This window comes from Leptinotarsa decemlineata, unplaced genomic scaffold, assembly GCF_025532065.1.
Source record: "Leptinotarsa decemlineata unplaced genomic scaffold, Ldec_3_MD MMD2_tig00000035_RagTag_RagTag, whole genome shotgun sequence".
In the NCBI taxonomy this organism is placed as follows: Eukaryota; Metazoa; Arthropoda; class Insecta; order Coleoptera; family Chrysomelidae; genus Leptinotarsa; species Leptinotarsa decemlineata.
The window spans coordinates 28,070,079-28,090,825 of record NW_027412540.1 but is presented as its reverse complement, the minus strand read 5'-3'; the positions used below and the strand labels follow the sequence as shown (position 1 = coordinate 28,090,825).

General features: G+C 33.4%; 1 protein-coding gene across 10 annotated transcripts in view; it reads left to right on the top strand.

Moving 5' to 3' along the window:
• Positions 1–20,747, top strand: part of trc (Serine/threonine-protein kinase tricornered) — a 141,767-nt gene that overhangs the window by 116,985 nt on the left and 4,035 nt on the right. For 7 of the 10 annotated variants that reach the window (XM_023174575.2, XM_074172197.1, XM_023174572.2 and 4 more), the window contains 5 exons: positions 9,742–9,877; positions 12,936–13,194; positions 14,199–14,580; positions 16,853–17,162; positions 19,680–19,867. In XM_023174575.2, the coding sequence (XP_023030343.1) occupies positions 9,753–9,877; positions 12,936–13,194; positions 14,199–14,580; positions 16,853–17,162; positions 19,680–19,867 (1,264 nt within the window). In that variant the 5' untranslated portion in view covers positions 9,742–9,752. Of the gene's footprint in view, positions 1–2,387; positions 2,726–8,866; positions 8,992–9,741; positions 9,878–12,935; positions 13,195–14,198; positions 14,581–16,852; positions 17,163–19,679; positions 19,868–20,747 lie in introns of those variants that run through there. The other 3 variants (XM_074172198.1, XM_023174581.2, XM_023174573.2) reach the window with 3 other exon arrangements.

Genomic DNA, 20,747 nt, shown 5'->3' with positions numbered 1-20,747 from the left:
TAAAAAACTATAAGAATAGAAATCACCCACTGGGAGTTATTCACATATGAAGAAGGGAAACTTGAAATCATGAAAAGGTTATTTAGTTACTAACCACACGTATCCCCCAAAAAACAAGTAAAAATTATTATTTCTTTCTGATCACAAATTCTTACCCTCATCATTTGTTTTTTATAAGATGACGATTGTTTAAGAGCGACAGAGAAACATTTTAATCTATACAAGATCGGATGGTGTAGTAATAAAATATCGTATTTCATCTTCTCATTTCAGATTATGCTTCATCATAGAAATATTGTCATTTAGTTGCGCAATGTTGTTTAAAATGCAGAACAAGAATTTTGAAAATATATACTAGTGTTGGCGGAACAAACCATTCTTTATATCCACTAACACCGATGTTAGTGGAAAGTTCAAGTGTACAACTACGTAAGTTGGCGTCATTTAGATTAGTCATCGCTGCTAGGCGTGTTCTTCTTGCTTGCTAATAGTTGTTATACAAGTAGATCGAGTGTCCTTGGAGAAGAAAATTGTGAAGATTATAACTGAAATATATCTAATATGTTATTCTTCGAATTCCCTGTTTCGACCCCTGCTTCGTATAATCTAACGGGATAATTTTGGTTTGGTAATTTACCCACTGATTACTTCCAAGGAACACGAACGGGATTCTTGTTAAATGTAAATACTTTCAAACGCATCAAATTATGATAGTGACTAAGATCTTATAAGTAATCCCGGATTTGGTCGACCGCTTTGTTGTAAACATTATAATTTCATTAAGAATCTGCTGGCTCAATTTCAAACAAAAACATTTTCTTTGAAGTTTTATGTTCTCGATTTAAATTAGCAAAGCGAATGCGGCTCTATAAAATGTGCGGTACGGAAAATTGAATTTGGAGTAGGTAATCTAGTTTTTCTCTGTCAAGTCGACGACATTTTCCCTTTCGAAGACGAGATCCATGAGTTCGACATATAACTAAATCGTCGCATGTGAAAGATGGCCGTAGCTTCCCAAGAAGCCTTACTTACTCAGGCTCCTTTAAGGAGAGTTGAGTCCAGCAACGCAGTTGTGGTTCAGCATAGGACCACTGATGATACCTATGGCGGGTCGAAACAGCGTTGCCTGGTGTTGATGATGAAAGAATAACTTTTTTTAGAACTATATACCAACACATTTTTTTGACATGAACAAAATCCGAGAATGAGGTTCGAAAAACCTTGTTTCTGTGGAAAATCCTTTGATGTAAGAATAAATGAAGATTTCGACTATATGAAGGGAAGACAGATCGGCGATAACGGAGTAAAATCATCTGCAATAAAATGAAATGAAACAAAAAAAACCTATGAAAAAGTATTTCAAATAGCTTTGTGGAAAAGGATCGATCCTGGTCACTATTGCTAGGACAAGAGGTTGAAAACGGAAACATGATCCTAAACGAATTTCATTAGCTCGGACTTCCACTGTCGGATATTATATAAAATGACTTGAAATCTGAAAGAACTAAAATAGAAGAATTAAAAATTAAAGAACAAAAATAATAATGAATAGCTAAAAAACAATACTATATTAAGCAAAAAAAACCTTAAACGGAATAATAGTGAAATAAAATACAAGTTAAATGGAACAAATTGAAAAAAAAATAAAAATGAAATTAAAAAGTTGAGAGATTTCAAGCCAAGTTACTTATCGAACTTTCGATTATTAGCATCTACAATCATCTTGTAGATGCTAATAGTTGGTTTAGTGGTAGATGACCTTTTGGCGGGAGTTGGCCATTTTTCGCGTATCTCTACGCTAGCTTGGCTAAATACATTGTTGAATAACCTGTATGCGGCTTTTTTTGAATTTTCTCCTAAACCAATCTTCCTCTTTGTGTATGATCTCAGCTTGGGACCACTCGATGTTATGTTGATCGATCTAGACATGCTCTGTTATTCCTGATTTGCTGATTTCTCCTCGCTGTGTGTGTTTCTTGTGCTTGGCAATGCGAACATTCACTGCGAACCTTATAGCTATGGTAGATTTGATTTGATGTTGCTTCAAAACTGTCAATCATGTACCTTGAGCATCCGAAAGCTATTCTCCTCATGACACTGCTCTCATTACATTCAAAATATAATTATGTCACTTTGATTCGCCAAATTATAGTGTTGGTCATGCCAATTCTCTGCGGTTACCAGGAAATTCAAAAAGTGAGACGCACCGCGGTACACAGAAATACATCCTGCACGGAATTCGGCAGGTCCACGGCCTTGTAGTACCAATATCGTGGCGCATTCACGGGCATTGAACGAGCGATTTACTTAGCCATAACGCGTAATCATCAGCCGTGGAATTGCCGACCAACAAGCCAGGCCTGTGCGCTTTTTCGTTCAGTGTGAAATAATGGTCGATGCCTGGTGCACGAGAGTCAGCGCTCGACAATCGTTGAGGATTTCCCGGTATTCTGATAATGCTCCATCGAACTCTTTATTCGTGTTGTCGTAAAATTACCTGTCCGGCTCCGACTTAGCCATTGTTACTATTCCGTGTGTTCTGCGAGAGAGCAGAAACAAGGATCGTGGTCAGTTTTTCGAGTTCAGTAAAGTTCGTTTTGTGTTTGTGTGTGTGAAAGTGACTGTGTGCATCGTGAGCGCGTGCCACCATCATTACGGAGTACTTACGATATCCATTGTCTTTGAACGGAGTGCTCGTGAATTATTTATGTAGGTCGTGTGTTGGGTAAGCTTTTGTTTGGTAGTTAGTTGTGCGCCTCGCACCCAGAACTTTGAACCGCTAAGAGTGAGCAATACCTTCGAAATGCATTTCGTAGTTGTCTGCATTGTCTTGGAGCCAGCTACTTTTAGCACGAACGCATTCTTGGGAAGATGAGTAGAGTATTCTGAACCGTCTGATTTTGATAATACTTTCAGAAGATAGTTTCAAAGAACATAAACAAATCAAATGATAGAAAGCTCAAGGGGTTGGAATTTGTTGTGTGTTTTAGCTTAGTATGTTTTGCATGTAGGTATAATAGGGCGAAAGGGATAAACATTGGCAATGAAAAATAATGAACGTTATTTACATATACCTATACTTTCACTTGAAAAAAGTGAAACAGGGTAATACCTCTGGCAGACATGAAGGGGACTTTGAAATTACTTGAATTTTACCTGTTCATTTAAAACGTAAAAGTAAAGGTTGAGCTTATCATAAACATCGAAGCTGAGGGAGTTTCAGGACGGTCGTTTTAGGGTTAGGTGTTTGAATGTAAACTGAAAAAAAATTCAGGGAATAATCGCAATTTATTTATTAGTAACTGGAAAAGTTCGAGAGATACATAAGTCAAAATATCAATTTTGTGGGATGTTGGTGAAATAGAGTCGATTGGGAATGAAAAATTATGAATGTTATTCATGAATATACTTTCACTTGACGTATTCAACACTTTATTGTGAGATTTCCACTTGAAACTTTAGTGAACCGCGACACGTGTTTTTGCTATGTGATAGCAAAACAGGTGTCGCGTAGTCATTAAAAAAGTTGTTTAAAATAAAATTTCCCACAATTTTGGTTCTCTTAAATTTTTTAGTAGGATCGATATTTTTCGATTTATACCCAAGAAAAGGAGACGGTAAAATCTTATCATTGTATTATCACGTTTATTTTTAATTTTACTAGAAACTTCGTAATAAACAGAGTTGTATTAAATTGAATTTTCTACAATTTTGGCCCTCATCAATTTTTTTCGTCGGATTTTTTAGACTTATACCCGAGAAGATATGAGGGTGAACCTAAATATTTTATTATCGTGTGTATTATTAATGTTTTCGTATTTGATGTGTTGATGATGTAATTTGCTACAATTATGATGCTGACTTTTTTAAGGTTCATATTTTTGGGACGCACAGTTACATTAAAGAAAAAGAGAGGTGTAAATGATCAGTTTCTCGAACAATGTAACTTTTAAAATTAAAAAAATTATCTTCTACTATGATAATAACCATTTTCGAGTCAAATGGAGATTTAACGAGTAATTCAATAAAAGAAAATTCTCCCCTTCTTTTCGAATGTAAATCAAATAATAACATCCTATGAAAACATTTATGAAAATCAAAATTGTAGGAAATTTGGTTTTAAACAACTTTGTTCATAATCGGTATAAACCGAAAAATATCGATCCTAGGGAAAAATTGATAAAAACCAAAATTGTAAGAAATTTAATTTTAAACAACTTTTGTAATAACTATTTTTCATGTAAAATTGAAAATGAACGAGTTATTCAATAAACAAAAATCAACATGTAAATTCAAGATGACGGATGACTCAACGGGAATGATACCCCGGGAACTTAAATTTATACTGCCAGTGAACCCCCTTGAGAATTCAGTGCGTTCCTCCCCCTTTTTTTGTGCCAATTCGACTGGACTATAAACTATTCATTACTATTCATTATGTTCTTGAAATACTTTTCGTTAACTAAGTTGATATTATCAAATATGATCTTGTTATTCTTACATCAAGAGGTCTTGAAGTTTCACTTTTTCCAGTGGAAAAACTCATATTGTAAATACATTCTTTCGTTTTTCAAACGTATTTTCGGGTTTAACTTGTGTCAGGAAAGTTCTCAAGGTGATGATAGTTGTTCTTACATTATACTCTCAATTGATTTAGTTTCGTTCATTTTTCTCATTGTGGAAGAATCAATACTTAGAAACACGATTATTCTAAGTTGATTAATAAAACGTACGTTATCAAATTAATTTCACCTCAGATGTTTCACTACTATATGTGAATGTAAAAGGATCTGAACAAACTCAAGTACTTGAAAGTTAAAAATGCCGATTCTGACAGAATAAATCGAAGTAAAAAATACCAAAAAAACTATCTTTGTTGAATTCAAGAGTATAATAACAACAGGAAATCGATGCTATACCGATATCCACATCCACACATATACACGACGAAACTATGTATGAAATCCTAATTTTCGCTTCTGTCAACATAGTATTAAAAAAATATAAATGCCGTGTTATTCAACTCCATGAAAAGATACAACTGACTAATTCGCACAGGGACCCCTGATGTCAAGGGATGGAAAATAACTGAAAGTAACCCTTTTATGGGAAACAATATGTGAAATTCAGTCTTTGAAATATATTTCAGTAGTGGAAAGGCCTCGCATAAGGGTTGGTGGGGGTAGTTTCTTCGAGTAATCGAATAAATAGTTTCAATGAAATAGTTGAAGTATTTCAATATACGTGTGAAAAAGAACCCTGATGATACATTCCATATAGTTTGCAAGGCCTCGGACGTGGGTTGGTGGGGGGTCAGTTCTGTGAGACCAACTTTAAGATCTCTGTTAGATTCCGCGTTAGAAGTTACTCCAAGAGAAGACTTTGTCCGTTGATTTGTTCACATAGTAAATGTCTATTTTTCATTTTTTTTTTAAATGTCCCTTTGACTTTGTTGAGTGGTTGACCTTTATTATAATTTTATAAGTCATATCATTACAGATAGGCCAGTAGACAGTTTGTTAATAACTATATGCTGGGTGTAGGTTCGATCCCAATGGCTGGTTAACGGAATATTTATATCTTTTTATTACTTAACGGTGACAATACTATATAAGTGAAATAAGAAGACAATTTATTCGAGGAATACATAAGTTGCTTCATTCATATTCTAAGATATTTGAACGTGACCTTTTTTCCAAGATTTTTTGGTCCTCAAATTGTTTGTGTTACATAATAACCTACATAATTCTTGTTATTTTGCCACTCCTTATCGTTATTTTGATTTTCTCTTTCGAGTTACCTAACGAAACAAAGTGATTCATAGCGTGTTTATTAATAATTATGTACCTACTTTTCGTATTTTACGATTATAACTCGCACACTTGACCTATTGATTGAAATAGGAAATATCACTCTTTTCTTTGGGATATGCAGTGTATGGATTATAAATACTGTATGTTTGACCAAGTGAAGATTAAACTGAAGATGAAGATGATTACTTGGTGATTGAAACACGTGATGTTGAATTGTTAAAAAGTTGTTAAAGCGCCTTTTTGAAAATGTTGCCATTCGAGGTTGGACCTTTTTTTTTTTGGAAACGTGATATGAAGTGTAGTAAATATCAAACTGAAAAGTTCACCGCGAGAAGTCCAATTGGACAATTACTAATTGTCTCTTCAGTTGTTTAAATTATACGCAGTAACTTTTCGGGGTGAACTTTTTAGTTGTTCATTACGCTTCAGCAGATTTTAATTGATTTAGCTTTTTTAATTTCCAAGAATGTGTCAGATTAAATTCCAGACAAGCAGTATCGAAAAAATGAATTGTTTATGGGTTATAATTCAGGTGGTGTGGTTGGTTTGACATTGACAAATCATCTAATTGGGACAGTTGAATAGCAGGATACAATGAATGCATGGCTAGAAACCATGTCAGTTCCGGTAAAATATTGTGATACCATAGTTCACCAAAAATAATTGTATATGTCCACATGACTTTGTTTTGAAACCGGAAACAGGAGTTATTTTACCAGGTGTGGAATTCACCTTCGAATCACTTCCTTTATTTCGCTTCACAGGTTTCGATGTTACGTCAGGTATATAGGGCAGTTTGCAGGTAGGGAGAATAACGGTAGGAATTGGACATTTCATACATAGCGAAGGGTTGATTTCAACGGTATCACCACTTTTAATATTAGAAAACTATTGTGATTTCGACTGGATTTAGAAATTTGTTGTTGGGATATTTGAAAATGCATTTTTTGTGGTGGACTCATCAATGTTTCTTACTGTCTTTTTTGTTTATATTACTGTATTTTGGCTATGTCTCAGAGTACTCATTAATGTTGACATTATTGAGAAAACAACAATTTTAATTTCATCATTTAAAGAGACATGTTTTTGAAATGATTACCTAATAGTGAAATTCTAATCCCAATGAAGAAAATCTCATATATTATTGATTTTAACAGTTATCCTCAATTAGTTGAACTATACCCATTAACTTCTTGAAGCATAATATCAACTAAAATATTCATCATGTTGTGACACAGAGAACAAATAGTTTTATAAAATGTAAATATTTTCGTAATTATTATTGAACTTTGTATTGAACGCGAGTTACTAGAAAAAATAGTTAAGCTTCTGTGTAAAAAGTTGATTATTCCTTACAATTTGTATAAAGTAAACATGTACCTTGGAAAAAAAAATTATTTGATGTCGAATGTGAACTCATTTTATAATAGAAGTTGAAGCAGTTGAAATACCCACTTCTAATTGATTTTTCTTTGGTTTCATTGTCTGTATGTGTTTCTTTGTACTGCAATAAATATTCTTGAAAGATGTTCTCGAATAAATCATTCAGCACTGAATTCGTCGATAACAATTAAACCAATTTTGCAAACGGTGGTAGTAGAAGGACAAGATAACTTTCAAATGATGTGAATTTCATATAAAAATGATATCCCCTCAAAACAAAAATTGAGGTGTTCTTTGAAATTTTTGAACACTATTCATTTGCTGAGTGGTCAAATTTTTGTTGGAACACCATGTATAATGATTATAAAATTTTTTGGTGTCCTTAGGGAGTATATAAGTATCTCCTTTTATCAAAACAGAAGCTTTAACAAGCGTTTGAACACACAAAGATGGAAAACTTTGAAATCAGTTCGATGATTATAGTTATCTCGTGTATAGGTTTCGTTTTCCAAAGAAATACAAATACTTTTTCTTATTGAAATAATGGTGAATAATCCGTAAAATAACCGTTCACATTATTATTAAAATATCCGAATAAATAATAAGGAACGGAGTAAAATAAAAAATATAATGAATACAATGGACGGCGATAGAAATCTTGTGCACGAATTTTATTTTTTATCCATCTACAAATATTTGATTTTGTCTCCGCTGAGTCATCGACTCGTGAGAATCCGTAGTGAGAACAAACAATTCATACAGGCGAACTGTAAATAATAGCGAGTAGGAGATGACAATGTATATTTGTATTCGAGTATTCTGTGGGTGGCAGACATTTTTGAAACGATATTTCGAAAATTCTGGTATCCGATCCATGATATGGTATTCACAAAAATCATTTGTTTTTCACGATATTTTTTGGAAACCTACCTTTTTGTATTCTAAATAAGCCGTATTTTTTTCAAATTGAAATATTCAGTTTCATTTTTTTTTGGTTAATCCTAAAACATCCATACTTATAACTGAAAACGGGTTTTCTGAGTCACAAATACAAAAAAGCATATTATCATCACAGAATAGAAGAAAATGCACAAAGTCTCTATCCATCCCCGTATTTTAGTAATTCATTTCAAAAGACTATCTCTAACGGAAATGTTGCCATCGTGTTTCCTTTAGATGGATTAGATATGAGCAATTATGCAGCAGACAATGTGACTCCTTGTCGTTATAATCTATATGCACTTTCGAATCACAGTAGGTCTACTAATAGCGGACATTACACAGTACACTGCAGACATCCCTACAGTGGCACGTGGCAAGACTACAATGATTCACACGTGTCACCAATTTCATCAAAATCGCACTTTTGAGATACCTGAGATGATTTTTATTTTAGTGTTTTGAGATATTATTTTCGAAAATATTTGAAAACATCATGATCTGTGTGATATGCTCAAAATCATGTTGGATACCTTTTCATTTCCCATTGTGCATGGTTTAAACATAACATCAGAGTAGAGTATCACACTGCTTTTTATCATATCATACATTTGCAATACCTAATCATACGATTCGTTTGTTTTTCGAATATCGATCTGTAAAACATGTTTTTTTTGCGACCAGATTAGATAATACCTTATCTGGATTCCCTTCATATTTCTGATTTTTCAGGTATTTCGTTAGTACAAATCTCACCTTCACCCTCTGTTATCTCGTTTAGCTTCGCGATTTACGTGTATGGACATTGCTATGAGTCTTCTTACTGGTTTGTGTCCTCCTTGGATTAAAACTAGAGGTAATTGTCAAATGAAAAAGATAATTGAAGTGATTAAGTGACTGAGCCGGACAAGTTACAAACGGAATGTTGTGAAGTGACGCCAAATTTAAGGATTCAAATTCAAATAAATTTTTACTAATTCGGTATATTTAATTCCTCCATATAATATATAATCACCCCTTTATTTCACCGGATTTCACTGTTGAATAAATCAGCTATCACTTTGACAATTAACAAGGTATTACTTTGAAATCTGTGAAATAATTAGATTATCTACATAAACAATTCATTCCACTTACTCTGGGGGATATTAAGTAGACTTGGGTGGAAATCCATTTGTTCACTTTTCCTGGCAAAGGGATGGGGGGTTTTTATAATATTTTTTAAGGACAAAACACAAGCGCTATAGAAAAGTCCTTGAGGCATCCCGTGCGAAAGTAGCGATTCGCTTTGGATTTGCATCGTTGGAGATTAAATTCATTTGGAAGAACGTTCTCAGGAAGTTTATTCCACATAAACGCAGTTATCCAAATAGAAGAGTTCTTAAAGAGCGTTAAAAAAAATCAAGTTGAAAAAAAAATACTAAAAGTGTTTTGTGGGTCTACTCCAATACTCTGAATCCTCCAAAAAAATTGTGGGACACATATTCTTTTTGTCTATGACAAAAATTGCACCAATATTATCAATTACCTCACGAAAACAAGGAGCCAGTTTGATTGTTGATTTCTTTCGAAAACATTTCTAACGATGCTTTGTTTTTTTTTTCAGGGGTCCTGGACATGACCGCCACGGAGAACACCATCCGTTTCAGTGTCCACACCCTGGACAAAGCCACCAAAGCGAAAGTCACTTTAGAAAATTATTACAGTAATCTTATAGCCCAACATGTAGAACGAAAACAAAGGTAAGGACATTTTCGAAAATACCCGGTCTCGAATAACTATACCAAAAAACAATATGATTTAGTAAATTATGATTATTTATTAGTGGTTGAGAAATATTCGGACAGAAAATTTCAGTTCATATTCAAACTGAAAGATTCCGAAACTGGGCAAATATTATTGTGATAGAGTGTGAGCACATTAAACAATGAATAAAAAAAAAGAGAAACATGTTTCTTTAGATGCAACGCTCCGAGCCAAAACATTTCTTTCCCAAAAAATTAATATCTCCTAAAAATATATACCTATCTCTTCAATTTAAGCAACTTGAATCCTCTCCAGGGCCGTAGCGAAAAGAAATACCAGGGGGAGAAGGAAATCCAAATTTTCTTAACCCCACCAGCAAAATTTCTCAACTTTCGAAGAAATGAAAGCCGAGGGATTAGTTACTACTATAATATATTAATTTTCTTACTTAGCTATCCAAAGATTGACTGAATGCTTATGTTAGGGTATGCACAAACAAAAATAAAATTTGGTGATTATAAAAATAATAATGGGAATTATTCTACTTTGGACCAAGGTCCTTGTTCTTCCACCATATCCACCATGTACAGGAATATTCAATACAAATGAAAGGAAATGAAAGGAAAACATTGTTTTCTACTATTATTTTTTCTATCTTCACGGCCCGAAAGTTCCCAAGTTTTCCAAGTCGAAAAAACAGCAAAAAGTTGGGAATTTTGTAAAACTGTCACTTCAAAATTTGTGGACTATTCTCTTACTTGGGAGAAATTGGACTTTTTTAAAGTTTTCAAACAACTCAGAATTTCAAAGTATGGAATCTCCAAGTTATGCATGTTGGGAAATCCCAAACTTCTCCTGGTTCTTTCCTTTTTCTTATCACATCTCCCTTTCTTTTCTCTCAGTTTTATTTTTTCAATTTTTTTTCATTTTTTTACTATTATTTTTTTCTATCTTCACGGCCCAAAATTTCCCAACTTTTTCCCAAGTTGAAAAAGTAGGCGACGGCCCTGATCCTCTCTAATATTCCAGCAACATTTTTTTCTTTTGGGTTTGAAAATTTCGTAATCAGTGCTTCAGAATTTTTCCCGCTATTATCTTACGTTTTCTAAAAAATTACTGCACTTATATTGTTATCACTGCCGACAGTGATATGATTTAAAGTCGTTCAGTGGATGATGATACAAGATAGCGGATGTGCGTAAACTATTTTTTATATTTTAAATATTTATTGAATATAAAGTGTCCTAGATAAAAATTTATTGAAAAATGAGAGATTTTCAAACGAAGACAATAAACTTTATTCCATCGCCAGAGTACAGTATTGGTCGAGGAATAGGTAACACGTTAAGGTAAAACCATTTGGACCGGTTTTTTTATTGATCCTGTTTATATCAACCACGCAAAAATCGTTCTGATGGTTTGAGGGATCTCGCCAGATCATTGATGTTCGATACTTGAAATGGGGGTCTTTTTTTAGTTTCCACCATGTTTGACATACAGTATTAGTCACCCAGTACTTGACATGGCTGTCCATAGAAAATTCAAAATAATCAAGATTCATGCGTTTTACGACACACTTAGTCTACAATTTTGGAATGTATATTCACCACAGATGTTACAGAAATAGTTGGGATCGGTTTTACAGATATTTCTCGAAGTAGACATTGTAACCAAAAATGAATGTGTAAAAAAATCACTCGGTTTTATGAAAGTTAATTGTAACTAGTACACAAATATGGTCAATAGCTGTATATCAAAAGCTAGACCTGTTGGAAAAGAAGGGAGGGTAGATTCGATATAATTTAACTTTTCTTTTGTTTTCACTTCAAAATCTGTATTTTAAGTAACAAATTTAGTAAAAACGGTAAGGTTTATTTTCTGGATAAGTTTTGTTTGGTACCTACTAGCTTCTAACAGCGATAAAAATGTTCACCTCTCACATCGTTTGCTCTGTTATATACAAAAATAAATGCACCTTTTCGTTTTAATCATCAGGTATTCAATATTGTAGAATTGCCAAATTCATAGTGTTTTTTACGCACAAATTATTAAGGTTATGTTCAATGATGAATTACGATTTACTTCTCCTAGTTGAAGTCGCGAGCAGAAGTAAATATAGAATACGTTCTGAAATCACCTATTACTGAAAACAAATAATGAAAATCACGACCTTCATATTATTGCAGGTTTTGTACATACCGTTATATTATTTCGTGAATTGCTTTTCATTGCACTGTTTTGAAACGTTGAACGTGATTATTTTTGATGATTTCATTACTTCACATTCATATCAACGGAATGGCAGTTGATGCTTGTTGTTGAAATATATGAAAAGTTTATTTTTCGTGTCTGTTTGCTATTTTAGAAAGAATTTCAACTGTGAACATTGAAAATCCACTGTATATGTTCAAAATATTAAAACGCAATGTGAACGATTGGATAAATATTTAGGGTAGAAAGTCAGTCTGATTCCAAAAAATATAAATGTAAGCCGTAAAATTGCAAGAAAATAATACATGACTTCAACACCTCACTAAATATTTCAGTGAACACTACTATCTCTATTATTATTCCAGTTTCTCCTGAAAGAGATACGAATTTGATGTTTAATTTTTTGCAGCTACCCTCTTGAACTTTAAAATGGGTATTTTTTTAATGTTCCCTTTCTTTTTTTAGGGTTTTTAGAATTTAATTTACCCTAATTATTCTATCATGATTTATCTTTACTTCACTCACGAAATTTTCTCGGTATGTTTTTATGTATTTTTTAGCGGTATCGAGAGCATCAACTAAATAAAGTTTCAACACTAACAAACTTTTTGGGACTTAACATTAGACGTTACACATACTCTCCGAAAAATTTCGCAGTTGTCTTTTACTGCGTCAGTTTAATAAAACGAAATCGGTAGTAACAAATAAAAATATTAGTAGAAATTAGACAAAATATATTTTGTCTCTATCTCATATTTAAGAATTTCTACAAAATAACTGGGTCATCAACTAGCAAAAAACAAAACCGTTACTGAAATAAATATACGGTGTTTTTGTTTTTAGGTTAGCAAAATTAGAGGAATCCTTGAAAGACGACAGCCTCTCAGAAGAGCAGAAGCACGAAAAGAGGCTGCAGCATGCCCAAAAAGAAACGGAATTTCTTAGGCTAAAACGATCTCGATTAGGAGTTGAAGACTTTGAACCCCTCAAAGTGATTGGTCGGGGGGCCTTCGGGGAAGTTAGATTAGTACAGAAAAAAGACACCGGCCATGTGTATGCTATGAAAATTCTCAGGAAGGCTGACATGCTGGAAAAAGAACAAGTACGTCAATTCATTCAGTTTACACATTTTTTTTTTTCAACCTATTTACTCTAGTTGTTCAGTAACTTTTAGAATCAACACCATAATGGTTATTCAGTCTCATCAGTCATAAAACGTAACATAATCAATCCACCTTTTGGGAAAGAAAGTTTTTGGCTTTCTACTACTCCATCTTGATACAAAAAAAGGATGAGGGGATCTTCCAAAGAAAGGAAGGAAGTAATCAATTTGAAAACAAGTTAACTCTATACATGGATGTGTAGATCATGCAAAGAAGTAACTTTCAGACACAAACTGAAAGAAAGTCCTCCTGAAACAGCTACTTTCATATAAACATTGAATTACACGAAAGAAAAATATTCTTCCTAAACAACTACTTCTATATGAACACTGAATTATACAAAAGATACTTTTCTCTACTCAGTTTGTATTTCAAACATTCGTTGTGGAATAAAAATCAGATATCATTCACATGAGTTCTACTTCAAATGAATGGTAAAAAATTGCACTTACATGGAACACTGTCATCCTCACTGGTATACACCGATGTTTCGCCTTAAGACACTTGCCCCAAGGCTCTTCAGCACCAAATTGGATAACATTATAGAAAATACACACACTTCATTCATGAATTACGATTTTTAATGTCAAGATGGAGTAGTAGAAAGCCAAAAACTTTCTTTCCCAAAAATAATCACTCCTAAAAATATAACACCTTCAATTCAATTCACCTTGTTGAATAAATTCTCAGAAGAAAAATATCTGGGTGAATTTGTCCTAAAATTTTTGTCAATTTCTAAACTTGTATGCTGATACTGATCAAAATAATTATTTTATATTAAAAGTCAAAGACAACCTCTTTTATTCATTATTTCAATTCAGTATAGTATAGTAATAATGAACCAAATTCAAATTCATTTATTTTGTTCCTAAAATATGACTGTATCGAATTTTTTCGAAACCTACAAGCATGATGGAGAATACTTACAACTGCTTTTTCACAGGTAGCCCATGTGAGAGCAGAACGTGACATTTTAGTGGAAGCTGATCACCAGTGGGTCGTAAAAATGTATTATAGTTTTCAAGATCCTATTAATTTATATTTGATAATGGAGTTCCTGCCCGGTGGTGATATGATGACACTTCTCATGAAAAAAGACACGCTTTCAGAGGAATGTACGCAGTTTTACATTACCGAGACTGCTCTAGCTATCGATTCCATACACAAACTGGGATTCATACATAGGGATATCAAACCGGATAACTTACTGCTCGATGCCAAGGGACATTTGAAACTTTCCGATTTCGGGCTGTGCACGGGTTTGAAGAAATCACATAGGACGGACTTTTATAGAGACTTAAGCCAAGCTAAACCATCAGATTTCAGTGAGTATATTTTTTCATTCATTTCATATTTATATAAACTCATCCAACGAAAGAATTCTGATCATGGTCGTATTGGGGTAGAGTAGTATGTCAATTTCAACAAGAAAAAAACGGGAACTATATCATCAGCATAATGGTGAGAGCAACAGTTGCTCATTACTCGATGAAACTCTGAGATATACAACGAGAATAGTTGAGGTCCAAGGATTGAGCCTTGGAGAACTCCTCAATTTACAAGAAAGTGAAACTTGATATGCCAAGAACAGTACTTTGACTACGCCACTGAAGATGACTGCCGCAGTTGCAGTTGAAATGTTTGGAGATTGTAACCAAAGAAGACCACCGCAAAACCCGGAAACCAACCAAAACATATACTTTAGTTGCTTAATCAAGATACTTTTTCAAAAGATTCAGGTGCATTGAAATGAATATTTGAAACTTCTCTCCACAATCCAAATGACCTGTTTTCATCATAAGATTGAAACTAACTTATTCAATTAATTTTTTTTATATATTTTTTTTTGTGAAAAAATATCATTTCCTGCAGTGCTGTATATTTGAATGGGCTTGTATTGAGGAACGATCCAAAGTATAGAAAAATGTCGCATCAAAAGCGATTCAATGGAATTTTTATGTCAAAATTAAATGAATCTTTCACATCTGGAACATTTCCAGATGTTAAGGAATCAAAATGTATTCCTGTATTTAAAAATAAGGGCTCTACTTGTGACATACATAACTATAATGCTATATGCATACAAAGTCTAATTGCTAAACTATTCGAAGCATCCCATTGTGATAGATTGACCAAGCACTTGGAATATTTTGAGCTCATCCCAGTAAATCAGAATGATTTCCGTAACCCAAATCAACCAGCTCGGCAATTTCTGATTGCATAGAGTTTATCTACAGTGCACTGAATGATAGAAATACTGTTCTAGGACTGTTCTATGACTTCAGTTGGGCTTTCGATACTATTGATCATCATTTGTTAATCATGAAATTGGAAGGGTTAGGAGTTAGGGGTGTTCTACTTCAATGGGTAACATCATACTTAACAAACAGAACCCAGACGACAGTGGTGAATGGTGTGAAGTCAGATTCAAGAGTAATAAATTCAGGGGTTCCACAGGGTTCAATCCTGGGACCACTATTGTTTGTAGCTTTTCTTAGTGACAGTGAAGACACCTGTAAATTCGCAAATCAAATGATATTATATGACGATGACACTAATATTCTTATGTCACACAATAACATTGATCAATTAAAAAAATTAAGTAACAAGGCATCTAATGAAATAGAAAGGTATAGCCTTGAGAATGGCCTCAGCCTGAATAGAAAAAAAAACCGATTATGTCCGGTTCTTGCCAAAAAACATGAATCCAAATTGTGACCTATACTTAACCTTATCTGGTAAATCTATACAATCCATGGAAACCATCAAGTTCTTAGGTGTTACTTTGAATAGTAAGCTAACATGGGAAGCACACATAAATACTGTATGTTCGAAAAAAAGCACTACATGCTATATAATAAAAAATCTGTGAGATACTGTATCAGCAGACATCTTGAGACTATTATATTTTGGGATGATACAGTCTACTCTACCATATGGCGTGACCTTCTGGGGGTCGTCTTGTTACTTTGAAAGGGCATTTGTATCTCAAAAAAGGATAATAAGAACGATTTGTCATGCTCATCCAACCACAACATGTAAACCTTTATTCAAGAATCTCCAAATACTAACCCTACATGTTTATATATATTCTTGAACTGATTATGTACATAAAACGTAACCAAAATGAACTAATGAGGAAGGAAGATACTCATATGTATAATACTAGGAATAAAGAAAAACTTCGACAACCCTATTCAAGGTTATCAGTCTGTGAAAATCCACCAAAGCATATTGGTATCAAGTGTTTCGATTAAATAAGAGATTTGATAGATGTGAATCTGAATGACATTCTATTCAATAATAAATTGAAACATTTTCTTCTTGAAAAAGTATTTTATAATGCTGAAGAATTTTATAATAATTCGTGATATCTCATAACTCTGAGACTGACTATTGTATGTGCAATTTTTCTGGTTTGTTTTGCGACTATACTTATACTATCTTAACAATTTATTTGTAGATTTCCTCCTTTTCTCTCTTGACTAGTCTGATAACTGTTATGTATGTGTGTATGTATAATGCCTTGTATAACCTTTGATTGATGAATAAATTCTATTATTATTATTATTATTACTTCACTATCTTCATTTGCAGTCATCACGTCAAGTCCGATGGACAGCAAACGAAGAGCAGAAAGTTGGAAGAAAAACAGAAGAGCCCTCGCCTATAGTACAGTGGGGACCCCCGACTATATAGCGCCAGAGGTATTTTTGCAAACGGGCTACGGGCCTGCCTGTGATTGGTGGTCATTGGGTGTCATTATGTACGAGATGCTCATAGGTTATCCACCATTCTGTTCGGAAAATCCGCAAGATACCTACAGGAAGGTTATGAACTGGAGAGAGACCTTGGTTTTTCCAGCTGAAGTTCCGATCTCTGAAGAGGCCAAAGATACAATTATTAAGTGAGTCAAACATTTTTTTCAACAGAACATAACCGGTGACCAAACAAACAAAATTGCAGAGTTGAGAATCTCAATACATTATTGATTGGAGGTTGTTCCTAAATTTCAAACTATATGTCTTCAGAACCATCACATCATAATTCAATTCTGAAATCTGGCATATACAGATTTGTTGATTCTTGGCTGTTATGATCTCTGCTGTGATGTATCATTTTTTAATAATAATAATAATAATATTCCTTTATTTTATCATTTAAATGCACAAAGGTTACATAAATGATTAAAAACGTCAATATTTTAGTTACATTATTACATTTAGCAAGGACATGTCAACAATACAAATTTACATATACATCTATATATAGAAAAAATCAATTATATAGTTTAAAAATAAAAAATTATTATCATAAAAAGAAATCATTTATGAAATAACAACTCTTACTAAGTAGGATCTTTTTCAGTCTTGATTTAAAAATGTGAACATTGGGAGATGATTCTATATGATCATCAAGAATATTATAGAGCTTACAACCATTACAATAAAAATTTCTATGATATAGAGATGTGCGATGAAAATCAGGCTGCAAGAGATTTTTATGACGGGTGTTATGGCAATGATTGTTATCTATTGCAAACTTATTTTTATTCTTATAGATATAAGTGCAAGCTTCCAGTATATATAAACTATAAACTGTTAATACACCAAGAGTTATAAAGTATTGACGACAACTGGTTCTCATATCAAAACATTCCATAATTCGAATTGCGTATTTTTGAAGAATGAAGATCCGATTCGTACCGGCACTGTTTCCCCAATTCAGTATACCATACTTCATGTGGGAGTGAAAATGTGCAAAGTACAGCATAAGCAAGACATTTTTGCTGCAGTGGTCTTTCATATACTTTACGCTGTAGCAACTACTTCTTAGTTTATTAGGCAATAGTTCTATATGACTTGCCCATTGCATATGTTTGTCGAAAATTACTCCCAAAAGTTTCACCTCATCACTACAAGTTATTTGTTTTTCTGTATTTTTGAATAACACAGGTGATCTTTGTTTGGAGCGCCCAAAAAATACTGTGACTATTTTGTTATGATTCAGTAACAGACAATTCTATTCAGACCAACGAATGATATCTTCATAAATCTTCTCAGTTTCACTCAGTAGCATGTCTATGTTTTTTTCAAAAATTAGTAAATTGGTATCGTCTGCATAACACATTATTTTTATATCGTGGTTTCTTTCCATTAGACGGATTATATCATTTACAAATATATTGAACAATGAAGATCCCAATATAGATCCTTGAGGTACCTAACCTAACTACTAACTACTCAGAACTCCATTCAGTCTAACAACCTGACTTCTGCCATTTAAATATGATTCAAATAATTTTAGCGGTATCCCTCTAACGCCATATGATTCTAACTTACTACATAAAAGCATATGATTGACTAAGTCGAAAGCTCTTGAAAAGACAATGAAAAGCCGTAGAGCATATTTTTCTTTATCAAAATTGTCTACAAGACATTTTTGAAAATCACACAGAGCAGATTCTGTGCTCATATTTTTACAGAATCTATGTTGATTTCTGGATAACAGTCTCCGACTCCACAGAAATGATGAGAGTTGATTAGTGATGTCCATTTCAATGAGTTTAGAGAGACTTGATAATAAACTGATGGCTCTATAATTGGAAAAGTCATCAGAATCACCTTTTTTGTATAATGGCAGAACCACAGCTAACTTCAAGCATTCTGGGAAATTAACTTCATTATAACAAAGATTGATAAGAAAAGTCAATGGTTCGCATAAGCCTGCATACGATTTTTTTAATAGGTTATTTGATATTTCATCAAATCCACTTGAGTTGGAAGATTTCAAATTACCAATCAATATTTTAACATCTACAGGTGTAACTGGCTTTAAGAAAAACTATTTTTGTGACACTGGCATATTCAACTTTAGATAATCCAGATCATGCTGATTTACCGAAAATGGATATCTAGTGAAATGGATGTTAAACTGCTCAGCCATTTCATGGGCATCGTGAATGTTTATGGGTATATTGTTTTTACAACGTCCTTTCAAATTATTAATAATTTTCCATACAGTTCCAAGTCATTCATCCAATTAATTCAATGTTTGTTTGATAATATGTTGCTCAAAGTTATAACTTATGAGAAAAACCTTGAAAATCATTATTAAGGTAGATTTCTGCTGCTAGTTTTTGAGAAATTATAGTCCACAATGAAACTGGTGATTAATAAAGTACAAACACTGCCAAACTTGTGGCAAACTGAGCAAAAAACAACTTTCAACGGTGTTTCCAGGTAATGAAATCAACTTCATACTTCTGTGCATATTCACGAGCAATATTTATAACATATCTCATTTTCCTGTCATCGAGCAAGCTGAGCAATTCCATTTTCTTTACCCTTTTTAGTAAATTGACTTTATTTTTCGAATGAACTAACGCGAAACAAATTGTTTATATTTTCTGTGTTTTTTCAAGATTCTGTTGCGAGTGTGACAGAAGACTAGGATCTCAAAAGGGCTTGGAGGATTTGAAACTGAATCAGTTCTTCCGCGGTGTGGATTGGGAACACATAAGAGAGAGACCTGCAGCCATACCTGTAGAAGTACGATCTATAGATGACACTTCAAACTTTGACGATTTCCCTGATGTCAAACTAGAAATTCGTGAGTATATATTTACAATTTGAAATTGTATACGAATGAACAGTATACGAAGTCTGTTGAAAAAATTAAGTGAATTATCATTTTTCTAAAAAAATATTTATTTATTCATCGATATCGATTTTTCTCCTTCAAAGTAGGCCCCCTCGGATATAATACACTTGTTCCAGTGTATTTTCGATCCTCAAAGCAGTTCTGATATTCACTTTTCGGTATGTCCTTGAGCTCTCTCAGAATTTCGGTTTTTATCTCCTCGATCGTCACAAAACGCCGTCCTTTCATGTATCTCTTCAATCTTGGGAACAGGAGAAAGTCGCAGGGCGCCCAATCTGGTGAATATGGCGACTAGGGCATGATTATAGTGTTGTTTTTTCCATAATACTGAATGTTTTGAAAGGAACTTCATTGCCACACACTTCATGCTCAAAATTTCAGAAAAAATTACATGGCATGACCAACCGATATGCCGATAATAGTGGTTTGACCATTCTATAACAATTTTTTTCCACTTTCTTAACATTTTCATCAGTTTCATCCGTGCTGGTGCATCTAGGGCGAATGTCGTCATTCACATCTTCTTGACAATCAGTGAAGAGCATGTACCACTTGTAAACATCTTTCTGACTCAGAGTATGCCACTGTCAACATTTCCAAGTGTTTTTGAGCACTTATTTTCATTTGTTGTATGCAGTTTGATGCAATTTTTTTGATCCATTTTTTTTGATAGCGAAAATCGCTACCAACAAACTGAACAGTTGAAACTGTGAGCATATGTTCGAGGCGAGTGTACCAACATGAGAAAAAAAAACTGATTGAATGTATGTAGCCCGCGAAATTTGAACATTCATCTTATTTTTCAAACAGCCCACATATATATTTCATT